Source organism: Haliotis cracherodii, unplaced genomic scaffold, assembly GCF_022045235.1.
Source record: "Haliotis cracherodii isolate W230 unplaced genomic scaffold, xgHalCrac1.p SCAF_10, whole genome shotgun sequence".
NCBI classification, from domain to species: Eukaryota; Metazoa; Mollusca; class Gastropoda; order Lepetellida; family Haliotidae; genus Haliotis; species Haliotis cracherodii.
In genome coordinates this window covers 13,331,584-13,346,706 of record NW_027266265.1, presented here as the reverse complement: position 1 = coordinate 13,346,706, position 15,123 = coordinate 13,331,584, and the positions used below count along the sequence as shown (strand labels likewise).

Sequence of the window (15,123 nt, the reverse complement as noted above, 5' to 3'; positions counted from 1 at the left end):
CATTTAAATAATTTACATTAACAGCCACATCCAAACCTCGTTAAGTTGAAATCCTGTATAAGACGATGTGATTTTAGAGTTCTGATAGAATAATTACAAGCTAAAACAATACACATCTTGTCCCGAACGACGCATAACTCGATGCATTCTGTAAGTTCCAGAAGTCTTTACGTTATGAGGTGTCACTATGCTGTTTGTTTCTTAACAGTGATGATGCTTGTACAGCGCTTATCCCCACACACATGTATCCTTAAAGAGTAACAATGGGTAAATGTTATCCATGCAATAGTTTGGTTCACTGACAGCATCAGCCAGTTTAAGATATAGGTCTTAACTTGTCGCTTGTACAAGGAAATGTGTTGACTTCAGACTTTTGTTGACAAGACAAATGTAAATTAGTTTAAACCCCTTGGAAAACACACACACACACACACACACACACACACACACACACACACACACACACACACACACACACTCACACACACTCACACAATAGACATACAAAATTCAAGCACAATAAATGATTTTGTTTCTGTGTGCATTTGAAATTAATTGCATCCTATGACTTATGTGGGATTTTCGGTTCTGCTTGGTCGCTCATTCAGGGGAATCAAATTACAATAAATTGCATCTTTGACAAACAGTTGATTTCACTGCTGAATGCTCTATCTGCACCAACATGTATTTCGGCGTTCATCTCTGACTTGCTGGAGTCGAGGCGCTTGAAATTGACATGTCATACACACTACCAATCTCGATGTCATGCATATGGGCAGAGGCCATTTGAAACCCCATATACTGTAATGTAGCAGCAATGAGTTGCCTCCCACTGTCGTTTCGTATTCATTCAACCGTGACGATCTCACACAACACAATTTCCCTCTTGCAATGACAAAATGAACAGCGTATTTAATGGAAAAAATATGTTATGGCTATTTGCCATGCCAGATTATACATTATCAATTAGAATAAATAATAACGTATTATGTTTTTTATTTAGGATTGTCATAGCGAAGCTAGTCGTATCCTAGAAATAGTCATTAATAACCTGATTTTAATCATCTGACTTATTAATATTATACTATTCGTGACTTTAAACTCATGGCTGTAGTTTTCAAACTAAAGATATATTGATTAATTATATTGAAAATGTCATCCAAAACCGAAAACACAATAATTCTATCTCCCAAGAAACGTCCAAATTTGTCACATTAACTATCTGAACATAACGATAATTGGCAGGTGCGCAATTGACAATGACACCAATGACAATGATGGACAGGTGATATATACAAGCACGTGCAGCAGGAGTCACTGTGAGTTGCGTGTGTAGACAAGCGCGATGATGGCAGCAAGGGCGACAGCGAGCACGACGAATCCGCCGATATAGACAACAGCCTCGCGTATACACGATCGTGGGGGGTCGTCATCTAATTCCATATCTCGTAGGTATCGCCGCCGGCCCTGGACATAACAAAAAAGAAATTAGATATGTCTGACGATTCATGAAGGATGCATAGTTTTAAAGGAAGGGAGTGGGGATGTAGATGGTGATCATGATGATGGGAATGGCGATGGTGGTTCATCATTTCATTCTTTAAAAGTAATTTAGGGGGCAGGAATACCTGACGCGACCTTATATGGAAGTGGCCTCAGATCTTAAATCAGAGATATCGTCCTGGAGTAAGTGATCTAATTATATTGAGAGTGTATTTATACTCATCTTAAGATTCGTTTGTTTGATTGTTGTTTTACGTCGCACTCAGCAATATTCCAGCTATATGACGGCGGTCTGTAAATAATTGAGTCTGGACCAGGCAATCCAATGATTGACATCATGAGCATCGATCCACGCAATTGAGATACGATGTCATGCATCAACCAAGTCGCCTGATTACCCGATCCAACCCATGCCATGGCCGATGCGTGTCTTTAGAGGCTGACTGTGCTTGTCGTAAGAGGCGGCTGACGGGATCGGATGATCAGGCTCACTGACTTGCTTGATGCATGTCATCGTATCCCAATTGTGTAGATCGACGCTCATAATGTCAATCACTGGACTGTCTGATCCAGATTCGATTATTTACAGACCGCCATCATATAGCTGGAATATTGTTGAGTACGGCGTTAAACAAACAAACAAACAAACAAAATAAGTATTATTTACCCGTCTCGGTTTTCTCCCCGACCAATCATCTTCATACAGCTTCGTCATTGATCCATCAGGCGACACCCACATTGGGCCATACCCCATGATGATTGGTTCCCTATAGGGCGGCACCACCCAAACTGGCTCCTGTGATTGGTCGGGATACGGCCTAATTGGCCAATCAGTGACGGCCAGAGGTTGCGGCGATGGCTGTGGCGAATGTTCATTCGTGACGTCATAAGACATATAAGTATTGCCTTGTTGCCCTGACACGTAAGCCCTTTCATTGGGAGACAGCTGACCTGTAAAGAAAATGAATTGTTTCATTATGACTGGCTCTGTTTGAGGTATAACGTAACAAATGTTATATTCGGGATAACACTTTCTTAGTGAAAGTACAGATACTCGTACTTTTTTAGGTTGAGTCCCATTGAGTTTCAACCGGGATTCGAACCCACTCCACCCCAAATATAACATTTGCTACATTAGACCACTTTCGAAATGGCATTGTGTGTGCATAGCTTTCGGCCATGGGAGGCGTGGCAATTTACATTTGTCAGAGGGGTACACAAAGTACGTGATCTAGAGTACAAATTGTCGGACTTTCATATTTATGGAAGCCTCGATGGCTGAGTGGGTTGGATCTTTGTGTGCTGGCGATTAGGAACATCACTCTGGCAGTGTGGGTTCAAATCCCCGATGGGACTCAACCTACAAAAGTACGAGAATCTGTTCTTTCCTAAGAAAGTGTTATCCAAAATATAACATTTGTTACATTTGACCATTTCAAAAAGTCGTTTAATGTGAGTGAGTTGTGTTTAACAATCATTTTTCAGTTTTATTTTTGTTAAATCACGGAGTGTCACTTAAAGTGGAAGACCGCCTCCGTGGTCTAGTGGTAGACCGACTGCCCGGAAAGCGGAAAGTCCGTGGTTCGATACCCGGCCAAATCATACTATAAGACGTTAAAAGATTGTACTTGTAGTAGCCTGTCTGGCGCTCGGCATTACGGGGCTAAAACAAGGACTGGTCGGCTCGGAGTCAGTATACTCTGTCTGAGTGGGGTATTCATGTTAAACTGCGACATGGTATCTCAGTGTGTTAGCACTATAAATCGGCATCAGACCGGACTAGTACAAGCACTTACACACACACACACACGCACACGTGCATGCACGTCGCTATATAAGTGCAATAATCTTGGATGCGACGTTAAACCCCATTTCACCTCACCTCACCTCACCTAAAGTAGGAAAGCTCAAAGCTACAGGTCCTAGACTCTACGTGACCACTAAGGTGACAACCACAAGCTCAGGTATGGTGATGAAAACACGATCAGGATTAAGCTGGGATTCGAACCCTCTGCACAGCCTTAGGCGACAGAGACAACTTTGCCTCCAAACCGTTTCATACAGTTGATGGTTTGGTGATCAATCATTGTTTCAACAAGGGTTGGTGTTTGATGTGATGCATCAACACCCCCAGCCGACAAAGACATGTACATCTTGCAGCATGCTTTGCTGTCACACGACTACAGTGACAGATATAAATCATGACGTAAAGCATTTTGATTGAAATTGACACATCATGACAACACAGACGTACGGATCGATCTGTTTACATGAGGTATTACTAGTGAAAGTTGATTGGAACTGACGCTTGAAGTGTGTAATATTCTGAGTTGACAAAGATATTTCTATGCAATCGTCACATGTATTAACACCAAAGACTTTCTTCGTTTACATGATCTAGTCGTTCGTTCGTTTGTTTGCTGTTTAACGCAATAGTCCAGCTATATGACGGCGGTCTGCAAATAATCGAGTCTGGACCAGACAAGACACTGATTGACATCATGAGCATCGATCCACGCAATTTGGATACGAGGTGAGGTGAGGTGAAATTGGGTTTAACGTCGTGTCCAAGATTATTGCACTTATACAGCTACGTATATGTACGTGTGTGTGTGTGTGTGGCTGCTTGTACTAGTCCGGACTGATGCCGATTTATAGTGCTAGCTCACTGAGATACCATGCCGCAGTTTAACATGAATTCCCCACTCAGACACAGTATACTGACTCCGAGCCGGTCAGTCCTTGTTTTAGCCCCTTAATGCCAAGCGCCAGACAGGGTAAAAACAAGTACTATCTTTTAACGTATTTTGGTTTGACGCGGTCGGGGATCGAACCCCGGAACTTCCCCTCTCCGGGCTGACGCTCTACCTCTGGACCACGGAGGCGGTCTTTGAAGTAACAAGAGTTGTCATAGATATTTCTATGCAAACATGTATTAACATCAAAGAAACTGTTCGTCGTTTACATGATCTAGTCGTTCGTTCGTTCGTGTGTTTGTTGTTTAACGCAATATTCCAGCTATATGATGGCGGTCTGTAAATACTAGAGTTTTGACCAGACAAGCCAGTGATTGACATCATGAGCATCGATCCACGCAATTGGGATACAATGACATGCATCAACCAAGTTAGCGAGCCTGACAACCCGATCCCGTTAGTCGTCTCTTATGACAAGGCTCCCTGATCCTACCAAGTTTGATAGTAATTATTCCCAAGCCACTTTGTTCGTTTGCTAACTTATTTATAATACACATCAATGTTACAGTTAATGGTTGCCATAGTAACCCAAATAATCAATAACAGCGCCTTGACCACGGCCGGGATAGTCGAACTTAATCCCTGCCCCTGTCGAATATGTGTAATCTGCAGAATTTCTGCTTTTAGTTTTTGAAATGTTATGTTATTTTTAAATCGGATTAATGATCACATTAATTAAATGATGAGAGTTGGAATAGTTTGTGTATTGGGTGTTTCATTTATATTACTTGTGGAAAGAGGATAGACTTTCAATATGATTTGACAAACCTACTTTATCCTTTTCGCGATTAAAAAAATAATTGAAAGTGTATTTCGACAGTGCGGATTTGAACTGCACTTAAATATTTTGATGAAATCTGAGGCTAGGTAAAGAGTTTCATCTAAATCAGTCAATCCCCTACATTAACAATACAATCACTGCAGGGACCAGCATTGCCCCGCGTCCCGCGGACTCTGTGTGGTGACGGACAATACAACATGGGTGTTGCCATTTATTTTACGAGTTACATAATTATAATACCCCAAAGAAGCTATGACATAATATGACAGATAAACTTTAGTCATATGAAAACATCGCATGTTCTTTAACTACATTTGCGTGGTAGTCACACACGCACACACGCACGCACACACACACGCACGCACGCACGCACGCACGCACGCACGCACGCACGCACGCACGCACACACACACACACACACACGCTACGATCGAACCCAGAAATTCCAGTATAGTTCGGCAAGGGTGGAAACTGGACTTTTACAGTCAGTTCACTCCCTTGCCTCAGGAAGATGGTCCTCGGTTTCACATGTTCTCACGGATCCTTTGGCCTTGGGGCATATCATTCTCATATATTCCAGGAATAGTTTCTTGATAGTTCATTAAACTATAGTCAGGATTTATCTGATATTTGTGGTTTTTAAAGTACGCAGTAAGTTTCACATCAACATTCCTTTGTCGACTCCATTTCCCACGCTTACACATTTTCATTGACGAAACTCTTTTCATTTCCTCGACTGCATGCACGGACATTTTACTACATATCCGCTACTCAGTAATTGAAATCGACCCGATTTATTGTCAAATGACACATACACTTGATTTCCCATCCAAGCCATAATGTCCGCTTCGTTTCGCCTGGGTAACTGGTTATATTTATGGGGTCACGTAGTTGGATTCTCCCGATATATCCCGGGGGTCCCCGTTACTTTACTTTGATCTATAATGTGTACATAGCAAAGTCCACGTGAGAACCATATTAAAGTAACAATTACAATGTGAACCCATGGAGGTTCATAAGGTGAGAGTAGGGGCGGTCGGGTAACCTAGCGGTAAAGCCTTCGCTCGTCACGCCGAAGACCCGGGTTCGATTCCCGACATGGGTACAATGTGTGAAGCCCATTTCTGGTGTCCCCAGCCGTGATATTGCTGGAATATTGCTAAAAGCGGCGTAAAACCATACTCGCTCACTCACTCATAAGGTGAGAATTATACCAAAGCCAAAAAACAACAACCAAGGATTATAGCTTCATACTCAACTAAAACCCAACTAAGGATGGGTGAGTGCGTATAGTTTTCCGCCGCTTTTAGCAATATTCCAGCAATATCACGGCGTGGGACACCATAAATGGGCTTCACATGTTGTACTCATGTGGAGAATCGAACCCGGGTCTTGGGCTTGAAGAGCAAACGTTATAATTATGGGGCTACCCCAACGCGTCCCTCCCAAACGAATGAAAGAGTCATACAAAAAATATAATCCAACCTATGATTTAAAAGTTATATTAAAGAATCATACTAAAATAAAACAACAGCAACGGATTAAGGAATCATGCTAAAATACAACAACAGCAACGGATTAAAGAATCATACTAAAATAAAACAACAGCAACGGATTAAAAAATCATACTAAAATAAAACAACAGCAAAGGATTAAAGAATCATACTAAAATAAAACAACAGCAACGGATTAAAGAATCATACTAAAATAAAAACCAACTGAGGATGAAAGAATCCTACTAAACTACAAACCAACTAAGAAATAATGATGCCAATTCTTAAACAGTATAAAACCATTCAAGAGAGTCGTGAAAGGCATTGTGAATTTGCAAAAATCATTATATGTGCGTGAGTGGGTTGGGTTTTAACGTCGCTTTTAACATGTTTAACATTATTCCAGTCATATCGTGTCAGCTTAATGTGGGAGGAAAGCCCGAAGTGATGCAGCTCTCAGACGTTTACCACTTCGGCGAAACCCACGGGCACGGGTATAGTGCTGACAAACCTAGAAACATAATCGGGGCGAACCGGGATTCGAACCCACGATCATAGGTTTCTGGCGTGCCCATGGGACACAACTCTGCACAGCGAAGTGAGGTATTCTATTACGAACTCACAATGTACGTTATTTATAACACATAAATCCTTATTCATAAATGTGTTTGCTTTCAAATGAAACAAATAATTGAATAATTATCATATCATATTCGAGTGAAAGGTAAACAAATTAAGCACCTGGAATCATGTACGCGTTCTAAGTGACATCAATGGGGGTATTCATTTCTCAAGCTCGACCTCCCGACGTGCCACCCAACATGGTATCTCGACATTCCTGATCCTAAAGTCGACATTTTGTGCTCTACATAACAATCTGTGCATTTAACGCGATATTGAATATACACAGCTATTCACAAGGGAACCACCCTATTCATGACACTCGGGTGTTCATGACCTGTACGTGAAGCGGGGATGGCGAACAGCGTCTCAATAGGTAGAATTGTATACGTTATAAAGCATAGGTGGGTGTGTCGTGACTCCAACAATGAGAGCCTCCATCACTTCAATATTCCCCAGTACAGAGGAGCAAATATAAATGACCACGTTCTGGAATGTTATCTACTGCTGAATACGCTATCAGGGCCTATAGAATGTGTGTTTGTGTGAATAGCGAGGCCATGTATCTCGGAGTGATACTCGTGCTGGAGGCGGCTATACTCGCCCTGTGGGCAACTATGTATGGCGTTGTCAGATAGCATGTGTCACATTAAAGTTATTATTGGTTTGGTTTATTGTTTTACGCCGTACTCAGCAATATTCCAGCTATTTGACGGCGGTCTGTAAATAATCGAGTGTAGACCAGACAATCCAGTGATTGATATCATTAGCATCGTTCCACGCAATTGGGATCGATGGGAGATTAAAGTGAGTGAGTGTGATTTTACGCCCCTTTTAGCAATATTCCAGCAATATCACGGCAGGGGACACCAGAAATGGGCTTCACACACTGTACCCATGTCGGGAATCGAACCCGGGTCTTCGGTGTGACGACGAGCGAACGCTTTGATCACTAAGCTACCCGACCTAAAGAAATATTGCAGCCAATGTAAAGTGCAAGTTGATAGAACTCATGCCAAGTTCATGATGGGCAAACACATTCACCACTGGGCTTACCCAACGTCCAGATTGCTGTTATGCGCTATATTCTTCCTTAGACAATAACTGATGACGTCGCAATAGTTTCTAAAAAACGACAGGAAGCACGCGGCGTGCCAATATATATGTACTCCGAAGACAGCCCGACATTGTCTGACGGTGTAGTGATAGAATGCAACAATTCACCATGTGGAGAAAGATTTACACGTAGCATTTGTGTTGTACCCATTTGTAAACAACTGTATACTCATCCATTGTCTTGCTACCAGCTTACCCTTTTGGGATCCCGGGGCAGAATATGTCCACCTTTCTTCAGGCCTACTTCAATGGGACCCGTGAAGATTCCGGGTTAGAAAAGGTCTTCGGCAAGTATTCGGTACCAAGGGGGCATTCGGCTAAGGCACCGCAATTCGCTATGCGGAGTTGCCTCCCTTAGGCATGCCATAATCCTATGCTTGTGGACTCGAATTCCAGATCATGATTATTATTTTGATCTTGGATTTCGACAAAGTGCTAAACCAAAACACCCACAACATGCATCACTTTGGGCTTTCCTCCCACATGAAGCCGTCGCGCCCTGATATACCTGAAATCTATATCATGGAATTCTGAAATCTACAGTCCTACCGTTTTATAAATATTTGGGGGATTAGTTTTTGAAGGCAGGGCTACTCACATACATTCCATGATACATTTTAGGCCAGGGGGTCGACAGTCGCATTAATTTAGTGACGCATTAATTTCATGATTTACACTGTTCAAAGAGGCATTGAAGCCAATTCAACAGACCCTTGAAGATTCCAGGGTAGAATAGGTCTTCAGCAACCCATGCTTGTCGTAAAAGGCGACTAAGCTTGACGTAAGAGGCGACTAACGGAATCGGGTGGTCAGGCTCGCTGACTTGCTTGATGCATGTCATCGTATACCAACAGGTAGATCGATGCTCATGATGTCTGTCACTGGTCCAGACTCGATTATTTACAGACCGCCGTCATATAGCTGGAATACTGCGTTATGTGCGAGTGTGGCGTTAAACAACAAAGGAACAAGCAAAATAAAACAAACATTTGTAAACATCCGTATACTCCTTAACTCTCATCTATTGCTTTGCTACCAGCCTATCCCGTGTGGTTCCCGGGCAGAAGATGTCCCTAGCGCTCGTCTTGAGGGCTACTTGAATCGGGTTCATACAATGTGTTATCTGACCGTGCCACGATGTCGGGTATCGTTGCTCATGCTATCAACCACTGGTTAGCCTAGCACCTGCTCGATGGTTTACAGCCTGTCAGGATTTAGCTGGGTTGTGACTGACCAGAGCGCACTCCACACCGTCGCTATCAATACATATATATTATAATGATTTAAAATACTATATTCAAAAGCTACTGAAAATTAATTAATGTTAAAACACAACGAATTATGACTAACTGCGACAGACCCGTGTCTGAAAGGGAAGGGGGATACCTCTCCCATTCCCTGGCCCCAACCTTCTTCATTTTCGCATTCCAACTTAACATTTTAAGGAAATAAAATAAATGAAATTTGAATTTTATTAGTATTTTTTTCGACCTTTTTGGGCCAAACACCTGTAAACCAGAAAGAAAAGAAAGCTTTGTCTTATGTACATTTACTATCTTTGCCCCCACCCTCTCTCCTCTCGGATAGATCTTATGATGATGCGGTGATAGCTGCTATGGGTTTAATGCCGCTTTGAACAGTATTCCAGTTACATCACTGCGCGTCAGCTTGATGTGGGAGGAAAGCCCAAAGTTTTGTTTGTTTGTGGTTTAACGCTGCACTCAGCAATATTCCAGCTATATGACGGCGGTCTGTGAATAATCGAGTCCGGACCAGACAATCTAGTGATTGACATCATGAGCATCGATCCACGCAATTAGGATCAATGACATGCATCCACCAAGTCAGCGAGCCTGACCACCCGATCCCGTTTGTCGCCTCTTACGACAAGCATAGTTGTCTTTTACAGGAAGCATGGGCTGCTGAAGACCTATCCTACCCCGGATCTTCACGAGTCGAAAGCCCGAAATGATGCAGGTATCAAAACTATGATGATGATGAAGATTCAAACTCGTATATTCATACAGCAGAAGAATTCGTGACCAACTCGTGCTATTCCGGGACAAGCCGAATAGAAGGTTACGGAAAGAGGCGAGTTTTGACGAATGACAGCAAAAGGGGAACTTTTCACTTAAAGGACACGCCGCGTCTTAAACCTATTAAGGCATGTATGATAATGAATTCGTGTCTCCGAAACAACAATAGAACAATCACCATGAACGCAGGAATGCAAATGAAAGCTCTACACGCTGTTTCACACTCGATTCCGACAGAGAAGGACGACACAGTGCTTACTATAAGACAAGGGGAAATACTTGTCACGCAGTCCAGCAGAACAGGCGGGGCCGTCACAATTTACCACAGCATCTTAAGCACGACTTTAGGAATGTGGGTTCGTGACCCGAGGGCGTGACAGTCACTGCTTTAACAATGTTAATAGTTTCCCTCTAAAAGCATTTTTTGAGTTAAAAAAATGAAAATTTTGTTTTTAAGATAACGAATAGGTTTGTTTTGACATCCTCCCTACCTTCAGGCGGTTAAATTTTATGAAATTCATGACATAATAGTTAACGATGTTTGGATGTTGGGTTGATTAATATATTGTGTTTATAAATTGTCGGGCAAAAGAAAGTATACACCTATGTTTGATGATGGCTTAACAAACAAGTGAGTGAGTGAGTAGTGTTTTACGCCGCTTTTAGCAACATTCAAGCAATATCATGGCAGTGGACACCAGAAATGGGCTTCACACATTGTACCCATGTCGGGAATCGAACCCAGGTCTTCGGCGTGACGAGCGTACGCTTTAACCACTAGGCTACCCGACTGCCCCCTTAACAAACAAGGAAAGGTTGTTCGATGGTTATATATTTTTAAGTTTGCACTGTTTTCAGCCTATCAACGATTTGATAACGTTTGTAATTTATTGGTCAAATTTTCAAGTGTATTCTTTGTTTTGTTTTGTTTAAATACTACTTTATCATTGTATATTTTCAATTCACTTTTAGTAGAATATATTTACATTAGTTCTTACAAGGGAAAGTTTTGTTTCAATTTTCTCGTACAGTATAGTGACACCTCGTTAACTCGAAGTAACATCGATTTATCCATAGTTCGGGGGTCGGTCGGGTGGCCTAGTGGTTAAAGCGTTTGCTCGTCACGCCAAAGACCCGGGTTCGATTCCCGACATGGGTACAATGCGTGAAGCCCATTTCTGGTGTCCCCCGCCGTGATATTGCTGGAATATTGCTAAAAGCGGCGTAAAACCATACCCACTAACTCACTAGATAGTTCGGCTTTATTAGACCGTGGTGTCGACAAGGATAAAGTCACATCGCCTAAGACGATGTGTCGAAATAACGGAGGTTTGATTCACGGGTTTTCGCAGCATACTCTTGTCCTTGTCACGCATTTTCTGAAACGGACATTAAGCAGCGCCTGGGGCAGGAACGATAAAGTACAGCGGCATTTATTGCCGAACTTATCAGTACCCCGAAGCTAACTAGCGTTAACACAACCCTTGAACACGGACATGGCGATTGGTCCTTCTGATAATATATGTCTTGTTCTTTATTATAAGTTAGTAATGGAATTGAATTCCTCATAATTATAAAATCGTTTTTAACAAAACGTATACATTTTGAAAAGAAAACGGTAACTAAACACCGGTCTGTTTTCTAATGCTGCACGTGTTTCCGTGAAATTCGTGTCTATTTCATATGACAGGTGTCACGTCAAGGCATAAGGTAAGACTTGTAAGTCCAGCGCCGTGGACCACATGAGCGTCCCACAAAAAAACGTGCCATTGTCTTATGTTTATACATGTGTTTTTGTGTTTTTAGGTTCATGCACAATATGTGCACGCCCCGAGAAATAATTCCTTTAAGCAAATTCCATTGGGTCACATTCAAGTATATTATATATTTTACCAAGTCAGTATTGCATGCACCCAGATGTCGATTAACAATTAGTAATCTGCTTTTCCTTCCACTAATCCGAGGTAAAGATTTACCTTACCAGTTCATTTGATGATAACAATATATATACGTAATATTAATCTTGGTTACATCATTCAAAAACAAATAAATATCGCTAGATATTGTGGGAATATTTCTGCATGAATGAACTTTGTTTATGTGGGTGGATTGCGCCCCTTGGTCAGAAAACCTGTCATTCTTGTTTTACCGCATGAGCAAAGGCTATAAAACATACCTAGCACCAGTAAATATTGTAAAAGGATATAGGCATATGTTAAATGATACGAAATAACACGTTAATTCAATGTGTCAGGTTTCATTTCCTGTAAGCATGTTCAAAGATGATTAGCCCTTTCCTGACGGTGTCCAATAACACTGTGCTTCACATTCAGGTACGCCTGTAGTCATTCTTAACATGAGTACATACAGTAAACTACGTTTATAACGAACCCGCTTATAAAGAACTGACCGATATAACGAACTGATTTTTTAGTCCCGGCCATTTGTTGCATATACTCGTATGCTGTATATATGCTTATAACGAACTGCGGTTATTACGAACTAAAATTAGGGGTCCCTTTGAGTTCGTTATAACCATAGTTTACTGTATACTTAGGGAGTATACCAACAAATCAAGGATTGAACAAAGGACGACTACAAACAAAGGTTGGTAAATACACTGGAATCGCCTCCCCTTTAACCGTCCTACTACTTAATCCAGCAGACCAGTTTAATATAATATGAATAATGATTCACTATGTTATACGTTATTAAGCCGTATTACTAACAAAATGTATAAGCGTCGTTGTCACACACTCTCTTAATATCATGTCACTACTTAATTAATCCCGTTTTAATGCATTGATGTATATTTTATATTTTAACTATTGATGTAACACGTATATTCGTGCCTCGTAGGTCAATGATGGCCGGTGGATGTATTTTTAATTCATGCCATTTTTGCCATGTTACTGTTTTTATGCATCCAGTGACACGTTAATAAAATATCATTCTTCTTCTTATTCCCTATAAACGAACAGGGGCCTATACTGCCATAAGTTCGAAAGAACACATACTTTCCGATTTAACTTGAACCGTATCAGCGATGCAATATAAATCTTTAATGCATAAATGATGCTGAATCAAGGAATGAAAGAAGGACGACTACAAAAGTAGTTGGTGAATACACCGGAGCATTTATCCCTAAATTCTATGAATCCAGTCACTCCAAGTTCGAATGGACAAACATGTTCCGATTGAACTCTGACTTGAATCGCATCAGTGATGAAATGCAAATCTTCAATGCAGCAGTATGGTGAATCAAGGATTGAACGAAGGACGGACGACTAGCATTGTGTTTTTAACAAAACCGGAGCATTCATCCCTAAATCCTATAACGAACATGGGTCTAAGTTACCCCAAGTTCGAAAGAACACCCTGTTCCGATTCAACTCCGACTTACTGAACCGCATCAGCGATGCAAATATTCTACATTGTACGATTGATGTTGAATGAAGGACTGAACGAAGTACGACTAAAAGCGTTGTTTAATTTACCGGAGCATTCATCTCTAAATCCTACGAACGAACACAGGCCTTGACTGCCCCAAGTTCGAAAGAATACATTTTTTTCCGATTCAACTCCGACCAGTTCAACCGTGTCAGCTATGCAATATAAAACTTCATTGTTGAATCAATCACTGAACAAAGGACTGCAAACGTGGTTAGTAAACAACGGCAGCATCACCCTTGAAGCAGTAAACAAACAGAGATCTAGAATGCCCCAAGTTTGAAAGAACATGATAAACAAACTTTCCGATTCAACTGCGACTTATTGTACAGCATCAGCGATGCAGATTACACATCTTTATTGAAGCAATGATGAAAAACACTGCAACTAGATTATTCTATGAATCTGTCAACACTTACGTCTATTAGAGTCTCCCATATCCACAGAGCTCGAGTCCGCCGGCCTCTCCGTTCCCATATCCCTGGTAATCTCAGCTACAGCAAGGTATGCACATATACTCCCGTTACTTACGGATCCCTCTTGACTTAATGAGGGCAGCCTTCGTGATAGAACTATAGCGTGTGCCTCGTTGTTCGCTAAACATCCATCTCCGGGGCCGTCAGTCCCACCCCTGCCCAGACACGCTGCTACCCCCGGGCTATACCTCTACACGACTCGCTCAGCGACAGTACTGTTATCGTCAGAACTGACTTCAAGGAGACTGGGCTGACACTGAAGAAGATGTTTAATTGGCGATAAAATTCCTGCTTTTGAGTTGTGGCACTCTGTTTAATTTGGCATAATCTCACTTGTGACATTTACAAGATCTAAGGACTGTAAAAGCGACGATCCTTTGACTTGAATGCTAATGCATAATACGTAATTTAACAGAAAATGCAAATATTGTCAGTTCATATTTATTATATATTACGTTCTGACAGTACGAATACATACTGCTTTGTAAAACTTTATTCGAAATTCTTAACAGAAATATATAATGTATTTTAATTGATTACACGACTTTGAAATTACCAAAAAAAACCCGGAGATTTGAGTAAGGATATATAATTTTCAACACTGAGCAGGGAAACCCTGGCATTAGGCTCTAATTTGTTTGTTTTTTCCTTAAACACACGCGGGAATCCAAATCCACATTTCCTTTAAAATGATTTTCACGAAATGATACTTTATCCTGAGACATTTGCGCTGGTGTTAGTACTGACCCAATGTTATATTGATATACAGTAAACTACGTTAATAACGAACACGCCTATAACGAACTGACCGATATAACGAACTATTTTTTTTAGTCCCGGCCATTTGTTGCATATAAGTTGTTTATATGCGTATAACGAACTACGGTTATA

General features: G+C 41.3%; 1 protein-coding gene across 1 annotated transcript; it reads right to left on the bottom strand.

Moving 5' to 3' along the window:
* Nucleotides 1-850: 850 nt before the first annotated feature.
* LOC139446678 (uncharacterized) lies at nt 851-14,244 on the bottom strand. The gene is made up of 3 exons (XM_071227954.1): nt 14,176-14,244; nt 2,171-2,454; nt 851-1,467 (listed from the first exon to the last, which is right to left on the bottom strand). Exons 1-3 carry the CDS (start codon nt 14,231-14,233, stop codon nt 1,315-1,317), a joined length of 495 nt encoding a protein of 164 aa, XP_071084055.1. The 5' UTR covers nt 14,234-14,244; the 3' UTR covers nt 851-1,314.
* Nucleotides 14,245-15,123: the final 879 nt, after the last annotated feature.